Source organism: Aspergillus thermomutatus, assembly GCF_002237265.1.
Source record: "Aspergillus thermomutatus strain HMR AF 39 chromosome Unknown NODE_94, whole genome shotgun sequence".
NCBI lineage: Eukaryota > Fungi > Ascomycota > Eurotiomycetes > Eurotiales > Aspergillaceae > Aspergillus > Aspergillus thermomutatus.
The window spans coordinates 32,773-56,148 of record NW_020798143.1 but is presented as its reverse complement, the minus strand read 5'-3'; the positions used below and the strand labels follow the sequence as shown (position 1 = coordinate 56,148).

General features: G+C 51.5%; 10 protein-coding genes across 10 annotated transcripts; 5 read left to right on the top strand and 5 right to left on the bottom strand.

Moving 5' to 3' along the window:
* Positions 1-1,479: 1,479 nt before the first annotated feature.
* Positions 1,480-2,586, bottom strand: CDV56_106001 (glycoside hydrolase family 88/105 protein; the record flags this gene model as incomplete). Its single annotated transcript, XM_026759620.1, has 1 exon — positions 1,480-2,586. The coding sequence occupies one exon, from the start codon at positions 2,584-2,586 to the stop codon at positions 1,480-1,482; it is 1,107 nt and encodes a 368-aa protein (XP_026614453.1).
* Positions 2,587-3,257: 671 nt separating this feature from the next.
* CDV56_105830 (putative 2-ketogluconate transporter) lies at positions 3,258-5,105 on the top strand (the record flags this gene model as incomplete). The annotated part of the gene is made up of 5 exons (XM_026759449.1): positions 3,258-3,605; positions 3,681-3,958; positions 4,018-4,536; positions 4,591-4,802; positions 4,867-5,105. The coding sequence occupies 5 exons, from the start codon at positions 3,258-3,260 to the stop codon at positions 5,103-5,105; spliced, it is 1,596 nt and encodes a 531-aa protein (XP_026614452.1).
* A 1,266-nt stretch (positions 5,106-6,371) lies between these two features.
* On the bottom strand, positions 6,372-7,313 carry CDV56_105671 (uncharacterized protein; the record flags this gene model as incomplete). The annotated part of the gene is made up of 1 exon (XM_026759290.1): positions 6,372-7,313. The coding sequence occupies one exon, from the start codon at positions 7,311-7,313 to the stop codon at positions 6,372-6,374; it is 942 nt and encodes a 313-aa protein (XP_026614451.1).
* A 1,450-nt stretch (positions 7,314-8,763) lies between these two features.
* On the top strand, positions 8,764-9,276 carry CDV56_105512 (uncharacterized protein; the record flags this gene model as incomplete). The annotated part of the gene is made up of 3 exons (XM_026759131.1): positions 8,764-8,911; positions 8,982-9,170; positions 9,230-9,276. The coding sequence occupies 3 exons, from the start codon at positions 8,764-8,766 to the stop codon at positions 9,274-9,276; spliced, it is 384 nt and encodes a 127-aa protein (XP_026614450.1).
* Positions 9,277-9,345: 69 nt separating this feature from the next.
* On the bottom strand, positions 9,346-10,110 carry CDV56_105450 (putative nucleoside-diphosphate-sugar epimerase; the record flags this gene model as incomplete). Its single annotated transcript, XM_026759069.1, has 2 exons — positions 9,346-9,600; positions 9,655-10,110. 2 exons carry the CDS (start codon positions 10,108-10,110, stop codon positions 9,346-9,348), a joined length of 711 nt encoding a protein of 236 aa, XP_026614449.1.
* Positions 10,111-10,379: 269 nt separating this feature from the next.
* CDV56_105290 (uncharacterized protein) lies at positions 10,380-12,131 on the bottom strand (the record flags this gene model as incomplete). Its single annotated transcript, XM_026758909.1, has 4 exons — positions 10,380-10,995; positions 11,075-11,171; positions 11,253-11,960; positions 12,023-12,131. The coding sequence occupies 4 exons, from the start codon at positions 12,129-12,131 to the stop codon at positions 10,380-10,382; spliced, it is 1,530 nt and encodes a 509-aa protein (XP_026614448.1).
* Positions 12,132-12,399: 268 nt separating this feature from the next.
* CDV56_105154 (uncharacterized protein) lies at positions 12,400-13,835 on the bottom strand (the record flags this gene model as incomplete). The annotated part of the gene is made up of 3 exons (XM_026758773.1): positions 12,400-13,199; positions 13,259-13,569; positions 13,621-13,835. The coding sequence occupies 3 exons, from the start codon at positions 13,833-13,835 to the stop codon at positions 12,400-12,402; spliced, it is 1,326 nt and encodes a 441-aa protein (XP_026614447.1).
* Positions 13,836-15,577: 1,742 nt separating this feature from the next.
* CDV56_104951 (uncharacterized protein) lies at positions 15,578-16,549 on the top strand (the record flags this gene model as incomplete). Its single annotated transcript, XM_026758570.1, has 1 exon — positions 15,578-16,549. The coding sequence occupies one exon, from the start codon at positions 15,578-15,580 to the stop codon at positions 16,547-16,549; it is 972 nt and encodes a 323-aa protein (XP_026614446.1).
* A 586-nt stretch (positions 16,550-17,135) lies between these two features.
* On the top strand, positions 17,136-17,693 carry CDV56_104853 (uncharacterized protein; the record flags this gene model as incomplete). Its single annotated transcript, XM_026758472.1, has 1 exon — positions 17,136-17,693. The coding sequence occupies one exon, from the start codon at positions 17,136-17,138 to the stop codon at positions 17,691-17,693; it is 558 nt and encodes a 185-aa protein (XP_026614445.1).
* Positions 17,694-19,104: 1,411 nt separating this feature from the next.
* On the top strand, positions 19,105-23,281 carry fphA (putative sensor histidine kinase/response regulator; the record flags this gene model as incomplete). The annotated part of the gene is made up of 2 exons (XM_026757975.1): positions 19,105-22,911; positions 22,964-23,281. 2 exons carry the CDS (start codon positions 19,105-19,107, stop codon positions 23,279-23,281), a joined length of 4,125 nt encoding a protein of 1,374 aa, XP_026614444.1.
* Positions 23,282-23,376: the final 95 nt, after the last annotated feature.

The window sequence follows — 23,376 nt, the reverse complement described above, 5'->3', positions numbered from 1 at the left end:
CGACAATAGGATCCGTCGTACTGAAATTCTTGCGGCATTCGGATGAGAACAAAGAAAACCACTAGGTACAGTATACAAAGACTCGTTGACGCTGGACAAACTTAGATATCCTTTGAAACGCCATGAATTAGATCCTCAATCAGAATCCTCGACACATCGCTCAGACTCTGCAGCGGAAACTTCAGGTAGGTGGTTCCCTCACAGTGCCGATGACACGATGGCATGTTCTGTAGTAGGACTGGCCAGACTAGATGCAAATAGTCTCTGTCTCGGTCTCGGTCGACTATTTAGTGATAAGAATTTGAACTGCTTTTTGGGCCCTTCTAACTGCGTCTGACGGCTCAAGTTGGCCATAAAGGATTCATGGCCTCAACCACCGTTACAAAGAGAAAGAAGGCTTAGATGACGGCCCAAGTCTGGTTCACTGATTACCTCGTAAAAGGAATATCTTTGTTTATCTTGGTCTGGATCCCTGGATTCTTCTAGTTTGGTAGTGGTTTTCTGTGCAGCTAGTGTGCTTGTTATTTCAATCAGTGTTACAGGTTCCGTTGGATATCTTCATAGTCTGCTTCCAATGCGTGCTGCCTGATCACCAAGACAGTTATTGTCCGGAGAACCAAATCCGCACTTACCAGCAGAAGACTCAACCGAGCATGCTAGATAGGTTTAATATAGGTTTAGAAGGCATTGAGGGTGAAGAATATGCCGCAAAGTAACACCAATACCCGATCAGCCGATGGCGTCCCAAGCGGCGACAGCTTAGAGTGCCTACCGTGCTATGTAAATGACAACGAAGTAGAACAAAGTAGAGCCGAGGCTCATCTATATTTTCAGATCCAAGAGCATGTTGGCATCTGTTGGGGTGCAATGTCGATGTCCAACTGCAGCAGCATCACGTGGCTCTATGAGTGTCGCGACGCGGTGAGTTGAAATCTCCCAACACCCTTCGGACGTTGGACGAGTCTACAAGATGTCGGTCTCATACTAATGGTTCGAGGTCAGTTGGACTGTTCTGGATCTTGCATAGTTCGTCCTTACCTTTTCCGTCATTCCTGAAGCTATTCGGAATCCTTTTCCGCCTCCCGATGGCCAGTCCCAATGTCCCCATGTCCCCACTTTCAATGTTGATGTACATGTCAAATCATTCTCAGGGACAGAGTCTCGCTGTGATCCAGTGGTATTCCAATCCATTCAATGTTCATGGATCAATTTCTGAAGAGCACCTCAACTTGACAAAGTCTCCATCGATGAAGAACTGCGTTGATCCAAGTCGATACAAGCATGGCATTGATGAATACAATTAAGGGAGAATCCTCTACATGATACGGTGAAGTGGAATTCCCGAGGAAAACTTTCCTATTTAATCAAATCATGCAGAGACTGACATGGATTTCTTCGCAGAGAACTATATACAAAGCCAACTCCGGTCAACCCAATCTATCAGTGGCGCATCATAACATGAAGAAACAAACTGAACCTCTATAAGCATGTCCGCAGATACTCTCCCAACGCCATGATTGCCATCGCTTGCCCGTATGGCATCGCCGTCAGCGGGATGTCCTTGTAGAACTGCAAGGAATCACCCATTCCCGTGCCGAAGCTGGTATTCTGGAGCTCTCCGTGCTCATCCACCGCGCTCATCACCGCCGCAATGGCCTTCTCCGCGACGGGACGATACTGCGGGCCGATGTATCGCTTGCGCACGGCTTTTAAGATGCCATACGCAAAACCAGCCGTAGCGGACGCTTCGACGTACGAGTCCGGATGGTCCAGGAGGGTATGCCAGTAGCCCGTCTCGCTGTCCTGGAACCGCTGAAGGGCCTCGCACTGTGCCTCGAGCGTGTCGATGAGATGGATACGGATCGGATCCGTGGGCTCGAGGTCGAGCAGTTCGATAATTTCGGGGATCACGATGGTGACCCAGCTGTTGCCCCGGGCCCAGCGCGCACGCGCAAAGTTGTGACCTCCCTCCTCGAAGGTCCAGCCGTGGAACCAGAGTCCAGTTTGTGTGTCGAAGAGGTACTTGGTGTGAACGAGAAACTGCCGCTTGGCCTCGGCAATGTACTCTGGACGGTTCAGTAGCTTGCCGATCTTGGCCAGCGGCATGACGGTCATCATCAGCGTGTCGTCCCACAGCTGCTGGTGATTCTCGGTCAGGTAGGTGGCGTGCTGCATGCCGCCGTATCGCGTGCGAGGCAGCTCGTGCATGGCCCATTCGGCCCAAGCATCCAGCCAGGGCAGGTAGGTCACGTTGCCTGTCTTCTCATAGACGTAGGCCAGCGTCAGGAAGACAGCCATGGTGTTGATGTTCTTGGTGGTGCCGCCTTCGGCAAACCGCGCAGCAAACCAGTCTTCAATGATGCGCAGGAGGGACTCATCGCCGGTCATCTCATAGTACTTCCAGATGCCGTACAGCCCGATTCCGTGCGTCCATTCCCAGCCGTGCCAGGACTTGGTGTCAATGACCCGGCCATCCTGTAGCCGCAGCAGGAACTGTCCTGTGGCGTCTTTGATGTTGACCAGGTTGGTGATGAGCCGCTTGACGGTGTGATGGACCTCGCTCTGCGAGGGTCTGTGGGAAGTCATTCTCGTTTGTTGTTTATGGAGTCGTCGTCAGTCAGCAAGCGGTCTCTCTTTATTTCACCTTCTCCAGAATGGCTGACTCGCTTGTATCTGGCTATAAATCCTGCGGGGTGGAACCGGCCACAGGTGATACGCGGAAGAAATGGGGGGAATTCTCCGTGTGGGATACACAAGGCTTCGGGGCATCGACTCACCGAAACCCAACGCCAAGCAGAAGCCAATTCGAAGCGACAGATGAAGTGATTGGCCGTGTTTAAAAGGGTGACGGACAGGGACTCTTGAGTGGGTCACCTCGCCAGTGCTCTCGGGCCATTCCTCCCCGCTCAACCCCTCAGATCCAGTTATCTCCAGTCATTCGTCCCATGGGGAGGCATTGCCAAGAAAGCCGGGGAAAGAGTCAAGCCAGCCAGGAAACCATGCGGACAGTCGATTTCTGTGCTGAACCCTGCCATCGCGACCGGGGTAATGATCTCTCGAATTGGACGTTTCCGTGTCGAGTCTAGGACTCTCGATTGATCCTGGGCAGCTTTCTCTGGATAAAAGGGCCAGAACTCCCCGTTGCCTTCCGCCTTGGTCGGACCTCTTCCCCTATGCTGCTGTGCATCTGTTTGAATAGCTCTAAGATTTTGTTTCTTCTTTGATTCCGACATTCCACAACCTCTGATTCCACCGTCATGGCAGAAAAGGTTGTCTCTGACCCGGTGACTTCCACCGCACGCGGAGCTGGAGATGACCTGAAGCAGGCCAAAGACATCAACCATGTCGAACGGGTGTTGTCTGACGGTCTCACCAAGGAGCAGGCCGACTTCTCTCGGATGGACAAGGACCTTCAAGAGTATGTGGCTCGCGGTCAAGTCGAAGTCGACGAAGCCACCAGCAAGCGTTTGCGACGCATGATCGACCGTCGCGTGCTGATCATTATGATCTTCACGTACTTCCTCCAGGCTCTGGATAAGGGTACCTTGTCTTTTGCCTCTATCATGGGAATTCGTACCGATCTGCATTTGCAAAATGGTCAAAAGGTTCTCTCTTCTTTTTTTTTCTCTTACTGAAATACTTCGTGTGAGCGAAACGAATGCTAATGGCCGTCGCTCTAGTACTCCTGGTTGACGACCTGTATCTACATCGCCGTCTTGATCGTCGAATACCCGACCAACTGGATTATCCAACGTGTTCCTATTGCCAAGTACCTGGGCATCAACATTTGTCTCTGGGGTGCCGTGCTGGCTTTGCATGCAGCTTGCAAGAGTTTCACCCACATGGTGGTCGTTCGTACCCTGCTGGGTATCTTCGAGGCCTGCTGCCAGCCATCCTTCGTCTTGCTGTCCAGTATGTGGTACAAGAGAGAAGAGCAGGCGGCTACCGTGACCTACTGGTATGTCGATGGCACAACTTCAAAACACCAATGCTCCATTTTTCTGACAAGCCCAACAGGTACATGATGAACGGTGGTCAGCAGATCGTCGGCGGTCTGCTCGCCTACTGCTTTAGTCTTATCGGCAAGGACAAGGCCATCCACTCCTGGCAAGCCCTGTTCATCACCTACGGGTGCATCTCCGTGCTGTGGGGCCTGTTCGTCATCTTCTGGATGCCCGACTCCCCCATGCGCGCCAAATGCTTCAACGAGGAGGACAAGCACCTGATGGTCGAGCGTGTCCGTGCCAACCAGACCGGTATGCAGAACAAGAAGTTCCGCGCCTATCAGATGTGGGAGGCTTTCCGCGACCCTCAGATGTACTGCTACTGCGCCATTCAAATCTTCACCACCCTGCCGACCAGCGGTCTCGGTGCGTTCGCCAATATCATCATCAGCGGCTTCAAGTTCACCGTGCTGCAGACGCAGCTGCTGGCCATGGTACTGGGTTTCTACATCATCATCGTCCTCCTGAGCTCCGCCTGGCTGGTCAAGAAGACCGGACAGAACCTGCTCGTCATGCTCGGCTTCGTCATCCCGTGAGTCCCCCCATTGCTCTGCCGTTGATCTCTTCTCCCGTCTGACACCCTTAGATCCTACGTCGGAACCATCGTCCTCATGACGGTCGAGAACAAGAACATGGGCACCAAAGTCGGCCTCCTGATCAGCTACTACATCACCCTCTCCTTCTGGTCCGCCCAGACCCTGTGTCTCTCCATGGTCTCCCGCAACATCGCCGGCGCAACCAAGAAGTCCACCGTCGTGGCGGCCACCTTTGTCTCCTGGGCCGTCGGCAACTCCATCGGTGAGTACCGTACCAACCCGCCCTGCTGCTTCACCTTCCCGCATCCCCAAACTAACAATCCCAGGCCCCCAGGTCTTCCTCGACAGAGACGCCCCCCGCTATTTCATCGCCTTCGGCGTCCACCTGGGCTGCTACGTCTGCCTGACCATCGCCATCATCTTCCTGCGCTTCTGGCTCGTCGCCCAGAACAAGAAGAAGGAGCGTCTGCTGGCGGAGAGTGGGCTGGCCGGGGAGAGCAACCTCACCCATGCCTTCGAGGACCGCACTGACCAGGAGAACTTTCATTTCCGGTACATCTACTAAGGTCTTGCGCTGAAGGGCTTATACATATGAAATGTTATCGATTGGATAGTAGAACGATATTTAATGTTTCCTGTATGTGGATCCTGTAGTGTCACCTTATTTATAAGCTTGCTGGCTGGATCCTTGCCCGCCAATGGTACTGGTTTGTACATTAAACATGGTCAGTCCTGTAGAGTCTATTCATATGTCTTTGCAAATTACCAGAGAGTTTACACTCCCAGCTGCTCTTTGGCATAGTTGAGAAAGACAGAAGTATCTCAGCAGCGAGTCGCATTGCTTCATGCTGGCGTCGAGAAATGCTGCCTTGTTATTTCGAGTCAACGCGCGTCTTTCACACTTTCGCCGTGGGATTTCGTCGACACATGGTAAGGCATTTATTAAGTTACTATCCCCCCTTCGTGTAATTTTGACAAAAGTACTATCTAGTGCTATTTATCAAAGCAGGCTTTGCAGCTTCACATAGTCCGTGGCTTGATAACTACCGCTTGGACACACTGTTGAGATCATACAGTAAATTATTAATCGGCTGAGATGCAGCCTGTTCAGTGTGCGCCAACCTTCTTGAAGGCCCAAACCTCGGCAACATTGTTCAACCGGGTAAGGGGTTTCGACGACCGACACATCTTCACTCCTTCCAGAACCACCAGTGCCATCCTGCCGTACATTGTTATTCCACAACTAATTGCAGCTGCAAATCATAGGCCATCAGGATCCTTTGTCGTCAACTGACTCGGTCACAGAGTACGGATTCACCACTCCGTAGAAGTACCATGCATCCAGCAAGGATCTCGACTAGTTCCAATTAGCGGCCACCTGTAGCCGCCGTAATTCAAGATAAACACAACTTGCGCAATCAAGGAAGATGTGATGATCCACGTGATTCACGCCCTGACCTCTCACCTCCCCGTGTCCTGGAGCCCTTCTCTGCATTACAAGGAAGTCCATCTGTTGCGTACCTGTTACGGTTTCTGTCATGCGACTATCTGAAAGCAAAGTGATAATCGAGGCTCTGTCCGAAGCCTGCGGTAATGCTCAAGGAAATGGAAGAATTGATGTCGATGCTCTACTCTCCAAACCAGAGGTAGTATCAATACCGCTTCCAGGATTGTCAAAGGCCTTTCTTGAAACGCAGGAGTCCTCGCCATTGTGCCTATCCGCTTTAATGAAAGTAAAGAAACCGAACGATCAAATATATTCGAACCCGAGGCGATTGTGTAGGTTTAAATTGACAATGCTGCTTACTATAGAAAACATAACAACAATAGATCATAAAGAAAGACGGAGGCCCCGTGACTTCAAGAATGCTTTTCTTCCTACGATCAGAATAAACACTGCCAAACCCAAGGCTCCAATAATAGTCGTAATAGGTCGATCTCTCATAGTGTCCTTGATAGAGACCAGGAAGTGACAAGTGCGCGACCCAGCAGCTGGGGATGGGAAGCGGCGTGGGCTGATAGAATTTAATGCCTGCAGGAGGCTGTGAGTGCTGGAAAATTCTCCGTTCCAGCAGCCTTCGATGATCCAGCCAAGCCAGATTCCCCGTGTACTTGGTAGGAACCTCCTCTCTGGCCAATGAGCTCGGCCGTCGGTGGGAGAGTTATCTTTGAAGAGATCGATTTCACACTTGTTGCCAGTGACAATTTCGTACATGACTGTTCCGAGGAGGCCAATGTCAATTCGGATCGTGAATCCATTATCATCCACAGCCTCCATATCAGAATCCATTGGAAGGAGAGATGCTTCTGAGAAATCGCAGATTTTGAGGGACAGATCGGAATCAAGAAGAAAATTTCGACTGGCGATATCTGCAACAAGCACACGCCTGTCATGAATATAACTAAGCGTGCGAGCCATCTGATTGAACCATTTGAGTTGCAGCCGGTGAGACGGGCGACATTTTGCAAGATATGCCCGTAGATCTCCATTGACCATATAAGCCAGCTGCGTGGCTTCAGTTGAAAATCCAATACAACGGACAACACCTTCAGAGCGTTCATCTCCAGGGTTTTGCAAGCGACGATAGACATCCTGTTCGCGTCTGAGACTCGCAACGTTCGCTTTGACGTCGGCGTTTGAGCTCCAAAGATATCTTAGAGGAGTTTTGACGGCCACACCATTATGAAGGAGAACTACTGAAGAGCCGCCACTCCCGAGAACCTGCTCCTGAGGGATCGGATTGCCTTGAATATCGAGAAAAGGGGAGGACATGGCAGCAGGAAAGGCAGTTCAATTGAATTAACCATGAATTAAGGGGGGTTGGCACAAAGCCTTAAATACTAACTCACCATTAGTCAATTCCGAATAAGTGAGGTGTGATGCACAATACCGGGTTTGGTTTGATTCTTAAAGCTCTCGAAAAATCAGATGAAAGTGGTTTGTTTGATCTGAAGATAGGACTACATCGCCCTTTTAAGCAGATATCCCGCGATGTTGAACGCATGGAATTCTAAGCTTGGGTAAGAGGGTCAATGCATGTTTGTTGATCGTTCTTCAATTATTGGTCGGAAACTCGCCAGCCAAGTTGGCAAATCTCTTTGGTGCCAAAGACATCACCCGAGAACGGAAAAAGAGAAGTAAAGACTGACAAATTCTGCTTAAGCACTTCCAAACTGTACTCTTGAGGCACTTGCATACTTCTTCCTTCTTAACAAATAACAAGGCGAACTTCTTTGCTCTGAATGAATGCCACATGACCTCACCAGAGGCGCCCAACGACATTCACCCATGGCAGTTCTCTGTATCACCCGTTCTTCAAAACTGTCGTGGCGATAGACCTTGTCTAAGGTGTAATCTGCATGCGTCTTTGTCTTTGTAGATTAGCGGGCGAGCTACCTGCTGCTTCATAATGAATGAAACAGATACCAGTCACTTACGACTGGTGTACAGATCATCGCTCAAGCTAATGTGAACTGTACTTCTCTACTGGTTCATGCGGCTTTATCACTCATTCCCGAAGCAAGGTGTATTCAACCTCGTATAAAGATATCCAGCTTCGTCGTAGCTACCCCCTACATGGCTGCATTGACTAACTTGCAGCAATGGCTCTAAAATGGTTGCAGTCCCGTCTTCGTCGGTTTAACTCCTACTTCTGTGGTCAAGAATCCCACCAGGGTGTTGAAATCGCATGTCAAGGTGACCGTATGCATTTGGAAAACAGGTTGATGGATATTCCTGCGTCCGAACCTATGAGGCTAACCAGCCCGCTGCAATATCCTCAGCTTCCCAGGGAACCATGTGCACCAGAGTCTTCTATAAAACTGTCTGCCGCGGCAACAGAGTCTGATAAAGAGGGTCTTTCTAGGATTAAGACCCTTATAACTACCCAAAACCATAATAGTCAATATCCCCAAACCCCAGAAAATCCAGTCTCTAGGGAGAGAGCATCCTTACATAGTGGTGTAAGATTTTACTTAGGTACATCTCTAATTTTCTGACCTTTACACAAACTTACAAGTCCTTATGCTTTAGGCAAAGCTTCAGGCACCATCTTACTTCCTAATCCTGCAACATAATTATATAAATAGGATAAAATTATTCTTATCTGCAGATCCAGGCCAGGTTTTACAAAACCTAAGATGTATTGGAGGAGTTTCCATACTGTCCGGAGACAGAAAGCTCGGACTCCTGCGACAATCGGCCGTCTCTTGTGCTGGGGATCATGTCGTACGGTGGTCTCTACGTGATAATAACCTACCTCCCGATGTGGTTCCAAGCCTTCAAGGATGTCTCTCCGCTGATGAGCGGTGTCTACTATTTCCCATCGGTCATCTCCACTACGCTCTCCACGGTTGGCAGCGGTTTCCTCGGTAAGCAACCCTCTCATTCGACATCAATGACACAAACTTACCCCTATGATGGCGCAACAGCCCGTCACAGCCATACAGGCGAGCCTGCCGCCGGAGCTGATCTCCATTGGGACTGCTCTTGTGGTGTTCTCTCAGAACTTTGGAGCATCTGTGTTCATCTCATTGGGACAAACTACGCTTGAGAACTCCTTGCTTAATGCTCCTGGAGACATTGGGAATGGAATAGATGCTCTACAACCATGGGTTAATTTCGACTTTCGTATGTTCCAATTCATCCGATATCCATCGCTTCAGCTCAGTTGCTAACTATTCACGCAGTATTTATCAGCTGGTTCCTTTGCGAAAGCATTCAGTATAGTCGCTAGCTCAAAAGCATATGAAATACGTACCTCTCCAGTCTCAGGCTGCGATCGATCGGTACGACAGTAATATAATTAACCATGTTGACCACCAACACCCTTCCACTCAGTAATTTGGGCGTTCTCCCAGATTTTCTCCGAATGTCCCTGAACGGCGACATCGACCGCTGCCCGCGCCAACACGTCCACCCGCACTGAGGGTGCCAGACCCCGGACGCGATCGGCAAACGTCCCCTGTCGACTCAGCACCATGCCCGGGCGCATGATGTATGACTCAAATGTGGCGGAGTGACCAGCTGCCTGCTCCAGCAGGATATTCTCAGCTTGACCCTGGGTGGTCAATCTCTATCTGCAGAATATAAGAAAGTGGGAGGGGGTTCATACCCTCACACGACGATAGCCCGCATTCAACCACAGAGGTTTCGACTGGTCGCGCTCAGCCATTCCGCCGCTGAAATACACGAAACGAAATTTTGGGCCGGCGGAGGCTTCTTGCCCTGCCTCATTTGAAGCAGTAAAGGCATTGTTGAAGGCCTTGGCGGCCTGGCTGGTATACTCCAGTGTCACCCGCCGGAAGGCCTGTTCATCCGAAGCGCGCGAGGGAGTAACGCCTAGCGTCCAAATACAAGCGTCTGCGCCTCGGAGAGAGGCAGAGAGCTGGGGGTCTGAGTAGAAGAGAAAATCCTGGTCTTTCATGCGGTGGACATGGAGTTTGGGATGTGTGATGGGCAGTTCACGGCGGCACAGGGCAACAATAGAAGTGATAGAGGGATGGGCCAGGCACTGTGAAAGGACCTCTTGTCCCACGAACCCAGTCGCGCCAGCGATGATGACCTTCATGATGCTGTTTGTATAAATTTCATGGACATCAAGAGACAGGACAGCTTACAGCTTCGAGCAATATGTGGTCATTGCATGTGGTAGGCAGTGCTCGAACTGTGCGGGTGATGGCTGGTAAAGAATGTCTTGAAATGATCGACAGTCCCCCTCCCTTGATTACCTGTTAGACATTATTAGATGTTTGGCTGCAAGTGGGGAAGATGCATGCAGCTTTAGTGCTGACGTCTAAATGGATGCATACGCCTCGACCCGCTCATCCACGCTAATGATTACTCGAATGACACTTTTCGAAGCGTAATCTGCAGAGAATCCCTCAAAGGCGCTGAGAGGTCAAATTGGGAAGACTTGCATTGTTTGCCATTGCATTCAACCCCGATCGCTTTCTTCGCTTCGAGGACAACCCTCTGCACTGGGGACTCGGTGATGACTTTTAGATCCTCCGGGGCCGTGTCCAACAGGTCGGTTGCAGTGATTCTCCTTCCTTTGTTGGCCGAATTGACAACCAGAGCCATTCCGATCGGATTGCCCGAGTTATGGTCAGGATTACGAACAAGGCCTGCTTGCTCGAAAATATCCAGAATCAAGGGTAGGTCTTGCTCCCACTCTGAAGCAAAGCCTACTCGCAGAGCGCCTTGGGATCCATGGTCTGAAGATTTCGGAGCAGCATATTTTGCGTTCTTCGGCTCCAAAATTGTGCTATCGAAAGTTTCCAAGCTTCGAAATCGCGGCTGCATGCGATCCCACTTATACAACTCGTCTCCGACAACAGCCGCCCACTTGTCGTAGTCGTTCCGAGGCCCCACGGCGAAGATTCCAAAATTAATGGCAGTGCTACCGCCCAGCACTTTGCCGCTTGAGTAGTCGATTTGGCGGCCGTTGGTGATCCTGGGGTACAGTCTTATATCCCCGGTTCATCTCCTTGTTCAGGAAGGTGATCCATCGTTGACCGTCCACCCGCAGGGACTTGTTATCATTCCGCACGCCTGCTTCCAATAACAGGACCCGAGGACGGTTTGTCGAGCGAGCTAGATTGACCGCGAGAGCACAGCCGGCGGCGCCGCCTATGTCAAATCAGCTTGAGGGACGCCCTAGGGTCAGTCAGCTGTCAGTTGGTAATCAAGACAATGGTAGTGGCCGTAGACGGATATTATTCATGACCGGCTCATTGTCGGTGTGTAAATATGCATCGACGCCGGAATTGAATTCCGAGGGTTGGAGCTCCGAGTCTCGCTGATTTGCCGGCGGTCGATTGTCCCAGAGCATTGCCCTCATTATGATGCCCTGCACAAGTTGTACCTCGTTCACAGTCTCAAATCCCAGTTTCTCGTAAAGCCATGTTCCTCTGGCACTGGCTTCGAGGCCAACAGGCGTAACCTCCCGGCCAACTTGTTCTAGACCCCAATTTACCAAACTTCGACCAATCCCTCGCCGTCGATATTCGGGACTACCCGCCAAAACGGCTAGATACCATAGCTCGGTAAAGTGAGAGAATGGAAAGCACTCTGTCGTCAGAGCGTTGTAGCTCGCTAGGCGAGCTTTGTCGACACTGCGGTCAGGATATAGACGGGAGACGCAACGGTCGGTCAGGTGCAGGAACTGTTCTTTGAGAACTGGAAGAGACAGAGAGCCGGTAATTAGTGGTGTTCTTCTCCTGTTTGGGTTCTTAGGTCGAGTGGGATCGAACAAACCATTCCACCATCCTGTCTGCTCCGTCTCCCTCCATTGCTTCGTGGACTTCTCCGCTCCCACCGAAATGCGTTCCCAGACAGCGTAACCCATAATTAATGATGAGACCTTGGCGCTGTCCGCGACCGGTGAGACATCCTCGACCGCAACGATGATCAACCAGCCTGGAGACAGAAATTTGGTGCGGAGTCTGCGCAGGAAGCTCTGGCGATAATCGGCGTAAAACTCTTTCCGCCAGGGCAGAGGTATGAGAAGAGCTCATCTTCAAGCATGGCTTGTGCAGCCACGTCTGCAATTAAGCGCAGATCTTGCGACCTGGCTGGCCGTAGATGCATGGTGTTTCGGAAATCGGTGTCACCACCTACACCCTTTCATTGTTTCTCTAACCCTAATGCCAATACCCACTAGTCTGTATTGGGAAACTTACCGGGATATCAATTTCCCCATATATTACGAATACAGATATTTACAAAAATACGTTACATACCTCGTGTCTCATTTGTGTATGGATGATCGATGGTAGGAAACAATTGGTAAACTGATTTCGAATATTGCTATAGTCATTTTTATCCTAGAGTCGATGACAAGTTTGTGCGGAATCTTTTATTTCTCTTTCATCTCAGGATTCAAAGTACTCCAGCTCTCTTCAAGAGCCGGTTGTCCCCAGTCTTTCATCCATTCCGAGTGCAAAACCTGTTGTGCTGTCGCTCTTTCCTTCGGCCGGAAGGCCAGCATTGACCGAAGCATCGCCTTGAACGCCCTCCTCTCTTTCTCCGTCACGGTTTCCAGGCCCGCCTCAGCCCGAGGCTCCTGTACGCAGTAGTCAAACCTCTGGTCCCAGGACATGCGCACGCCATCGTGGCCCCTAGACGTTTTCTTCAAATCCAACTCTCCCTCTTCGTTGAACCATTCCAGTCTTCTGCTCCACTTTCCCCACCACTCAGGAGGTAAGATGCCGAGGACTTCGACTTGCTCCGCGGTGACACGGTCTGCATTTGGGAAAAAAGCCTCAAACAAAGGCCGCTGGCCAAAAATCTCCCAGATGGTACAGGCAAGCGTCCAAATGTCCGAGGCAAAGGACAGCGGCTCGTCAGAGAATCTGGCCTCGGGTGGCTGGAGGAGAGGAAGGGTCTTCGAGGAGAACCTGACCGTTTTGTGTGGGTTGAAAGATTCTCCAAAGTCGCTAAGGATGATCTTCTCCTCTCCAAGAACAATATCATCGCTGCGAACGCCAAACCAGCCGGGAATGAATACACGCGCGGGTACGCTATTCGACAATGGCTTGCCATCGAGACGAACAACAGCTTCGGACTCTGGCTCTCCGAATCTCTCGTACAGCTCTGACGTGGAAAAACTATCGATCGCTTTGGGAAACTGGACTAGAACGTTGCCTAGATGAAGGTCTTAGAGAATTGGAGTCAGCTAGCGAATCCAGTTAGGCTCATCTATAAGCATCACATACCGCCGTGTACAATATCTTGACTGTGAAGGAATGCGACGCCACGAATGAGCTGGGCGATAATCGACTGCGCGACCTTGGGCCGAAAGAGACCAACAGTCGATGCCTCTCTGGCATCGAACAAGCTCATACGTGCTGGTGGAGTGACGATACATCTATGCTTCCCATTGGGACCAGCAACCCAGAATTCGTCGAAGAGGGGTGGAAAAGTTTCTCTTCCCGGTCTAGGTGGCGAGTTCCCAAGAGAATATATAAGACTAGCCTCAGGCGTGGAAGTACTGGCATCAGCGGTAATGGCCTTCACTGCCACATATCTGGCCCTTCGTAGGTCACGGGCTAGCCATATAGTCGAGTATCCTCCATACCCAAGTTTGCCGACCAGTCGATATCGGCCGTCATCTAAGTCGTCCCCGATTTGTAGAGGATGATATCCTCCGGGGCGGTACCTGTGCAGGTCTTCAACGTCTTCAATAAGCCTGTACTGAGACTTGCTGGGTCTTATGGTCGATGTTCGAGATTCGCTGGATCCATCTGTATCCCGGCTCATCTTATCTGACTTCAGGGGGGTGAAGGTGGACATCGACGATGTCTTTCGGACATAAAGCTGGTTCGAGACAAAACTGCATACCTGCTTATGGGATCGTCTGGCATCGATGTAAATGTAAGTACGTGCGAACATCTGCAGAGGCAGCACCCAGTGCCTGTAGCTGTCAAGCTATGACAGGTAATAAACACCGGCAAGGCTAATACGATGATCGAGTAATTTACAGTACATGGCTTAAACCAGGCAGATTATTTTGATTATTCCAAAAGTAGTTTAGCATTCCTTGGCATTAGGGTTCAGGAAACAATGAAAGAGTTTTTCCGAAAGTACTACTGTAGTTGGGTCACGACTCATTACTTGGCAAAGAAACCAAGAAAAGTGGAAACTTCTCCAAGTGGGGAGGATACTCCATAGTGCATAGTATCTACTGTGGAGGTCCGTCGAGTCGATCTAGAGAGGGTTCGAGGCTCCGACTTGAAGCAGGACAGACTAGATTAGAGAGTAGAGACCCAGATCTTCCGATGGCGGCAACTAACATTGTCCTCATGAAGTCAAAGACTTTTCTTGAATTCCTCCCTGTAAAGAGATCTGTATCGCCTCGAAGGTCACCTGACTCCAGTCACTCTCCTGGGAGCCCACATTGATTTGCTCATTTTTTCTCTGGACATCTCGTCAACTCTCCCAAGACGCTTCTAAACGTTGAAAGCATTGCTACTGCTTTTTGGTCAATCAACAGCCGCAGCAAAATACTGTTGACTCAGCCACACTCGACAGAACCGTGGACTATCTGGACCTCATACACTGGGCACCCGACACCACGGAACAGGCGACCATGGGTATGCCAAAGGAGGCAAATCAACGAGCAGCACAAGAATAAATGAAAGCGAACTCTTGGATCGCGTCTTCCAGTCCCCAGGTTCAGAGTGAGCCATTCGAGTTTCAATCCGGTGATTTCGCCGACCTCGCTATTTGGACTTTGCTGCCTCAGGCTACATGAGGCGTTCATCCTGCCTTATCGGGTTTAGTGCCAACCCGCCTCCCATTCTTCCCCATAATTTTTTTTCGGTCTTGATGTAAAATGATCGAATCGCCTCAAGGGCGAGAAAAGCAGAGAAAAGGGCAGGGGAAAAAAATGGCTCTCGAACCCCAGACCCGCACGCGGCCCATGCGTTCGTTTCCTTCCAACTTCCCTTCACTTTTTTGTCTCCTCCTGAACTTCTTCGTTTATCCCCTTGTGCTTGTATTTTTTACTCTCACCAGCCAGTGTCTTTGTTGTTTTACCACCTCTCCTCCCTTGATCGGTTTCTTCGGAGGAGACGTCGCCGCGGCTGTTCATCCTGTTGCCACCGCGTTATCCCGCTATTTGGCAATCCGGAAAGCCGTTCCCTAGTCAGGAAATCTAGGTTTCGCAGCAGTTATTCCTGGTGTTTGACCGGCTGATCGATTGAGGTCTCCCTTTGACTTGCAGTGAGCTTCAGCATCGGTCAACACAGGAGATGCAATTGCGAGTGGTGATCGTGGAAATAAGACCATCAGCGACTTGGTCCTGACACACGGGAAATTGCGGATTCGATCTGAAGGGTGGCTCTGGAAATAATATGGCGCTCTACCTCACGATTCCAGACCGACTTGTGATATCTGGAATCCTGGTGCAACAATCTTTCTCGATATCATCGCCTCATTTGCCGTGACTTTCTCAGCCCCGTCGTTTTAGGTCGTCGTTCCTTCTCAGCAACCTCTCTTCCAACGCTCTTTACGCAGGCGGTACTCGTTTCACCATGCTGAACTCCATTAGTGAGCTTCCTGAGGGTGTTGGGGCCAACCCTCAGATCCACAGTCTGGCCGTTCGGATTTTGGTGGTGGTGTTTAACTCGATCGCTCTTTACAATGTCATTGAGCTCGTGATTCTCATTTTCCTCACTTTCAATCGCTACAGTGGCCTCTACTTTTGGTCTCTTTTACTGTCGGGTGTCCTTGGGGTCATGCCCCATGCAATTGGCCATCTGCTGCAATTCTTTCGTATTGGCCCCGTTGGCCTTGCCGTGTCCATTGCCACTGTTGGTTTCTATTTCATGGTGCCAGGCCAGTCTTTTGTGTTGTACTCTCGACTTCATTTGGTGGTGCAGAATCAGAAACTTCTTCGGCGCGTTCTCTACCTCATCATCATTGACTCCATCATCCTGCTGATTCCAACGACCGTCCTCAACTTCCTGACCGTCTACGTCGGCACTCAGTCCGTTATTCGAGGATACAATGTTGTGGAGCGAATGCAGATTTCCTGGTTCACAGCCCAGGAAATGTTCATTTCTGGAATCTATATCGTGGAGACCATCAAGTTGCTCCGGCTGCGGCCGGACAAAGCATCGAGCCGGAACAAGATCATGTATGAGTTGATTGCTATCAACCTTGTGATGGTGCTATTGGACGTGGCTCTTCTGGTCTTGGAGTATCTTGGTCTCTACACCCTCCAGGTGACGCTCAAGGCGGCGGTATACAGTGTCAAGCTCAAGCTCGAGTTTGGTGTACTGAGGAAGCTTGTCTCTCTTGTCCATGCTCCTCAAGTCTCGAGTACCACCGAAATCGAGGAGTATCCCACCTTCGTCGACCCAACTCAAATCACTGGTGATGTCACACACGCAGCGCCGGTCAATCAACGAACTTCGTCACGCCAGTGGGATGCAATCTCACTCGACAGCCTTGTTCGATCAGAGCGGAACAGTCGACACTTTGAACGTACCCAACCTCCATGACACTGCATATTCTGTTATTAACCATCGAAAATACGCACTAAATGTTTATCTCACCCTCCTAAATGGGTAGGACGGTGTCCTTTTCCAATACATCCACATTCCGGGTTATTGGTATCAACCGCAGCCTTGCAATCACTACTGGCTCAGCCAGACTTGGAGATTCAAGCAGTCGGCCGCACCTGGCCGACGCGCCCTGTACGGAGCTTAGCCGTCTACCTTGGCCGTCGAATGACGATTACGGCCAGAACACACCTTTTACACCTCCAGCAATGATTCCCCATCTTGTACTATCTACCGTACTATCCGGGGGACGACCTGGAAAACGTGCCCTTGGCACATTGTGTACATTGATTTGAGGAGATATATCTTAAACTTGTATATTATGGTCGACTTTATAGATATGAGCCTGATATGAGCCTGATACGAGTCCTGTATTCTAATCCATGAACTTTTGTCATTTGCCGTCACCTACGGGAGAGCCGTGATTCACCTGGGCACCACGCCACGCTGGTGGCACTCCCTAGCCACCACAACTTACTCACCCTGTCAGTAAGTAGAGAAACCCTACGAACAACCTACATCAACCATGCAGCAAGTCTACATCCACGAAGGCCCCTACGAGTCAATTCCCTCGACCGCACCGCCGGGACTCCAGTTCCTCAAAGACTTCCTCCCAGCCTTGGACTCACTCGATCCAAGCGCAAACCCCGTGTCCCCATTCATCCACCCCGACGCCCGTATCCTCGTCGGCAGCAGCCCTCCCAACAAAGGCACAGACGTGATCGGCCTCCTCGATGTCCGACAGCGACATCTCCAGCGCTTCCACCACGACGTACACCGGGCGTGGGATATTGCACGAACGGATACGGGGAACCATGCCCGGACGGTGATGTTCGAGGCGACGAGCGGCGCGGTCTTTCGTAATGACCCGGATCGGTTCGAGGTGCGGGTGAAGGAGTTTAACGTTCTCGAGCTGGAGATGTCTGGCTCACAGTCCGACGGACACTCCGACGGCGGCGAAGAGGGCAAGGAACGGCTTATCGCGGTGGAGATGCGGACGTACATGGATGCTCGACCGGTGCAGGATCAAGCGGCGCGGGTGCAGAGAGAATCGGCGTATGGGGAGGCGAGGACAACGGGGTGATCTGTGGCGTTCAGTATTCGGTATGTGCTGTGCATCTGTAGTGATCTTCGATGGATGTGATGCAAATGTGCAGCAGACGAAGGCTAGTCTAGTGGTTCCTGGGAAATTGTGGCTTCGCAATGATGCCATAATCAGTATTTGGCGCCGTTCTTATCAACCCCAGTGTTTCATCCGTTAGTGTATCCGTACTCGTAGGAGAATCTCTTTCAGAGTAGATGATGTCATCCATGAGAGAGTTCGCCGCACTGACGAATTCGATGATGCATACTATCCCTTAGGACGGAGGATCTGCAGGAGACTGTAGTAAAGTGTGCCCAAAGTTGTAAGGCCAACAACGCAGGGGAACGTTCGAGTCGTTTGCTGGTATGGATATGTGCTGGGCACTGAGTGACTTGAGCTATGCCTGAGGCGCTCATCTTACCCCTTCGTGTGCTTCAGATTTCGCTTAGGACTAGATTGCAGACGCCTCAGGCACCAAGTTGTTGTAGAGTGGCGGGAAATGCTGATTGGCGGGTTGCCACTTGCCGCGCAGTCTGAGCGAAGTGGCGCATGAGGCACTAACCGTAAAAGGAAGGCTCCACAGCCACACGATCATTGGATGACAGAGCTCGGGGAAAAAAATTCCACATTGGTGCCTTACCTTATGAAGTTATTGGAGGTAGGTAACGGTGAGATCTCCCCACTGCGTCTTCAGGCCAAGTGTCGGTGGTCCTGTATGGAGACAAGCATCCAGGGTCTGCCGCTGCAAATGCGTAAGCAGTCCCGTCAGCTTGGTTCAATGGGGATTGCCCCTCAGGTTCTCGGCATTACTACTCCAACAGTCCAGAGTTAGTTGGAGGAAGACCGTGAGTGTGCGCAGATCTATCCATTAATTTACTGCTTTTTAGGAGCCACTGCCTTTGTAACTATGAGCTTCTGGTTCTCTTGGAATTGATACACCCTCTGCTCATATTCTCCTGCGCGCAATCCGCAGTGCACCCTCTTGGAATATATCTTCTCACCTCTCGCTTGCATCGCGCAACGTATGCTTCGACTCAGATATTGTTCAACTCGGTACAGCTATATCACCCGTCTACTTTGTTAAGCGTCGCTAACTGTTTCTTTTCTGCCGTCTTCAGAGCTCCTCCTCCCACGTGCCCCGCATTCATTCTCAAGGGGCCTCCGCGACTACAATTTTTCTGACCCTTCCCACAAAGATTCGCCCTCGGAATCGACCGCACCGTCCACTTTTGGCTGCTTTTCGAGCTAGAATAGCCTCAACGGCGGATACTGTGAAAGAGGGGCAGGCGCCAATCCGGAATACACGAGGTGGACGTGAAATCGAGTTCGCCTGCCAACGAAACAACCATTTCGCCAAATGTCGGTATAGTCACATCGGTTGCCGCGTTTCGTTTTTACACTATCGTCCAGGATGGCATCGAGCGCTGATGCCTCCTCTCCGACGAGGCAGAAGACTAATGAGAATCCCACCGAGACCACGTCAGGGGCTGCGGGAGAGGAGAGCGTCGTTACTCACACAGCGCAGTCAGGCTTGGGGCGTGCCACAAGCTTCGGGAGCGCAGACCGAGTGTATCCGATCCGGTCGGTCATCTCTGTTGATCCCTCAACGGCCTCTCAGCCGCAACAGCAGACGCAGAGTAGTTTGAGCTCACCCGCCACCGGGGCACGGGAATGGTCTATCATCGATGCCGAGACCTGGGATCAAATGTGGTCGCAACCGAAAACAATTACAGATGATCCTGTCGCCATTGAGCCCTCTCCGTCTGCACCGGATACTGCAGGTTCATCCAATCCACCCGACCAAGGCCCTCCTCACAGCCTCAGTAACGCGTCGGCTCCCGGTTCTCCTCTGTCCAAGACCCAGGATGCAGAGGTCGATCCTGAGCATGGTCTTGTTACTGCCCGATTTCGTCATGTAGTGACCGATGGTGGTCATACGGTCATCACCGGAAGAGACAACGACTCGTTCCAATCGTGCGAAGACGAACCGATCCATATCCCTGGTGCGGTGCAGAGTTTTGGTTGTTTCATTGTGCTGCGGGAGGAAATTGACGGGACGTTGACGGTCCGTGTAGCCAGCGAGAACTCTGAGCTCATCCTTGGGTATACACCCAAGAGTCTCTTTGCATTGCAAAACTTCTGTGACATTTTGGATGAAGATCAGGCCGACAGTCTATTAGACCACCTTGATTTCGTCCGCGAGGATGGATACGATCCTTCCGTCGATGGCCCCGAGGTTTTCCTTTTGTCCCTGAAGCTCCCTTCTGATAAACCTCGACGATTCTGGTGCGCCGCCCATCTCAGCCCAGCCGACTCGAATTTGGTCATCTGCGAATTCGAACTGGAGGACGACCGAATCAATCCCTTGAGTGTTTCTGGTCTGACCACCCCGATGACGCCGACCGATACTCTTAGAGTCGAACCGACGCCCGAGCAACTTGAGCACAGCACGGTCAATATCAGTCAACCCCTGCGAGTGCTGCGAAACGCGCGTCGGAGACGTGGTGAGGCCGCTGCAATGGAAGTGTTCAGCATTTTGTCTCAGGTCCAGGATCAATTGGCTCGAGCCAAGTCGTTGGATTCCTTGTTGAACACCGCCACTGGTCTGGTGAAAGAGTTGACTGGTTTCCATCGGGTTATGATCTATCAGTTCGATACCAACTGGAACGGAACTGTTGTTGCTGAACTGGTTGATCCCAAAGCGAGCGTCGACCTGTATAAAGGACTCCACTTTCCGGCCTCTGATATTCCGAAGCAAGCGCGCGACTTGTATCGAATCAACAAAGTCCGCTTGCTGTATGATCGCGATCAGATCACATCGCGATTAGTCTGCCGGACTCTGGAGGACTTGCAAACGCCTGTCGACATGACGCATTCCTACCTGCGTGCAATGTCGCCCATTCATATCAAGTATCTGGCAAATATGGGGGTACGTGCGTCTATGTCTATCAGTATCAGCGGGTTCAACGAGCTGTGGGGTCTCATCTCATGTCACACCTACGGGACTCACGGAATGAGAGTCTCGTTTCCGGTGCGAAAGATGTGTCGGTTGATTGGCGACACCGTGTCGCGGAATATCGAACGGCTGTCTTACGCATCCCGCCTCCAAGCTCGCAAACTGATCAATACCGTCCCGACCGACCAAAATCCCTCGGGGTACATCATCGCTACTTCGGACGATCTCCTCAAGCTGTTTGACGCCGACTACGGTGCTCTCTCAATCCGTGATGAGACGAAGATCCTGGGAAAGATGACGCACTCGCAGGAAATCTTGGCTTTGCTGGAATACCTCAAGATGCGACAGATCAATTCCGTGGTCGCTTCGCAGCACATCACCAAAGACTTTCCGGATCTGTTTTATCCCCCGGGTTTCAAGCACATCTCCGGCATGCTCTATGTGCCTTTGTCTCCCGGTGGCACCGATTACATGGTCTTCTTCCGTCGGGGACATCTTACGGAGATCAAGTGGGCCGGCAACCCATATGAAAAGAAACTGCAAGATGGCCATCTGGAACCGCGCAAGAGTTTCCAAACCTGGCGAGAAACAGTCCTGGATCAGTCTCGAGAGTGGACCGAGTCGGACGTCGAGACGGCAGCCGTGTTATGTCTCGTCTATGGCAAATTCATCAAAGTGTGGCGGCAAAAGGAAGCGGCAATGGAGAACTCGCAATTGACGCGGCTCCTCCTCGCGAACTCGGCCCACGAAGTTCGCACGCCGCTGAATGCTGTCATCAACTATCTGGAAATCGCTTTGGAAGGCTCCTTAGACGCGGAGACCCGCGATAACCTTACGAAGTCCTACTCTGCATCCAAATCTCTGATCTATGTCATCAACGACCTTCTAGATTTGACCAACACGGAGAAGGGCCAGAAACTCATCAAAGACGAAACATTTGATCTTCCAGTCACTTTCCGAGAAGCAACTGATATGTTTGAGGGAGAGGCCAAGCGTAAGAAGATCGATTACAAAGTGGTGACGCACCCTGGACTTCCCCCAGCGGTCATTGGCGATCAACGTCGTGTTCGTCAGGTGTTCACCAATCTCATTTCCAATGCGGTTCGGCATACAACAGCAGGCAGCGTGACCACTGAGATTTGGCGTTCTTCCGAGCCTGCGCAGCCGGGTTGCGTGCTGGTCCAAATGACTGTTTTGGACACGGGATCAGGAATGTCTCAGAGCACTCTTGAGGCTTTGTTCCAAGAGCTTGAGCAAGTTTCTCCAGAGGATGACAGCTATTACTTCGATCCGGAAGACCAGGCACGCTTGCCCGGCCCAGGCGGCCAGGATCAACGTGTCCTGGGCTTGGGTCTGGCGTTGGTGGCTCGAATTGTTCGCAACATGCACGGCCAGCTGAGTGTTCGGTCGGAGGAGGGCAAGGGCAGCCGTTTCAAGATCTCACTCAACTTCCCAGTCTCGGAGGACGCGGCATCCGCTAAACCGGAAGAGCCGCCTGTGCTCGAAACCGTGGAACCAGCGGTTCCGATTCAGGTGGAACGTGAGTTCATGCTCGTCGACAGCAAGTCCACTCAAAGCGGTGGGCGGCGGCAAAGTACCGGCAGCAATCGCAGCGGGGGGAGTTACAATAGCTCCCGCAGCGGCAGGAGCAACAGAAGTGAAGCTGATCGGTTGATTAGCGCCATGCAGGAATCCCCTCTACTGGAACGGACAACCAGCGAAGGATCTGAGCGGAGAGGTCCTAAACCAGTGGAGAGCACTCACGGCGGCGCGGGCAACAAACACGCAACGTCTACTCAGTCTCTTCCGATTCTTAAGGACACATCGAGTCCGCAACAATGGCCGGTGACACAAGCTTTTCCCTTTCCGAGCACGGCACGCACGACGATGCCTCCAGTCTCCCCGCCTTTGCCTGGCCAGGAACCCGTTACCGACTCTGGAGTTCCATTGACAGCGATACGCATTCCACCAGCAGACGTGGAGCGGCCACCCTCACCCCCGAACAAAGCTTTGCCGAGCCAACCTGAGACCTCGGGGCAGTTGCCAAGCACGGCTGAGCCATCCTCAGCACCTGCCCCCGACGCTGAACCGCCTACTCTACGCGTTCTCGTTGCCGAGGACGACCCTATCAACAGCAAGATCGTGCAGAAACGACTAGGTAAACTGGGGCACACTGTCGTCCTCACAGGGGATGGCAAAGAATGTGCGACTGCCTTTCGTGGAGATTCTGCGAACGTCGATGTTGTCCTGATGGATATCCAGGTAATTAACTTCTTTCCCCAGCAAGGCAGTCAAGCCATGCTAACCCAGTTAGATGCCGATCGTCGATGGCATAGAGTCTACCAGAATGATCCGCCAGTTCGAGCGAGAGTCTTCTGAAGTCCCGCTGTCTGAAAAAGCGAGCAAGAACGGCCGCGTGCCCGTCTTCGCGGTCTCAGCATCACTTCTTGAAAAGGACGCACAACTGTACATTGAAGCCGGCTTTGATGGATGGATCATGAAACCCATCAACTTCAACCGGTTGGGTGTTCTCTTTGATGGTCTTCGGAACCAGGACATCCGCAACGCAGCCACCTACCAACCCGGCCACTGGGAGTTTGGAGGCTGGTTCAAACGCCATGGGAAACTCTGAACTTCTACAACTTTTTCCCTGTCCTTTTATCGTCTCATCACTTCACCATTGGCACCTTACCTCAGCAACTCGTTCCGACGGGTCTCATTTATGGA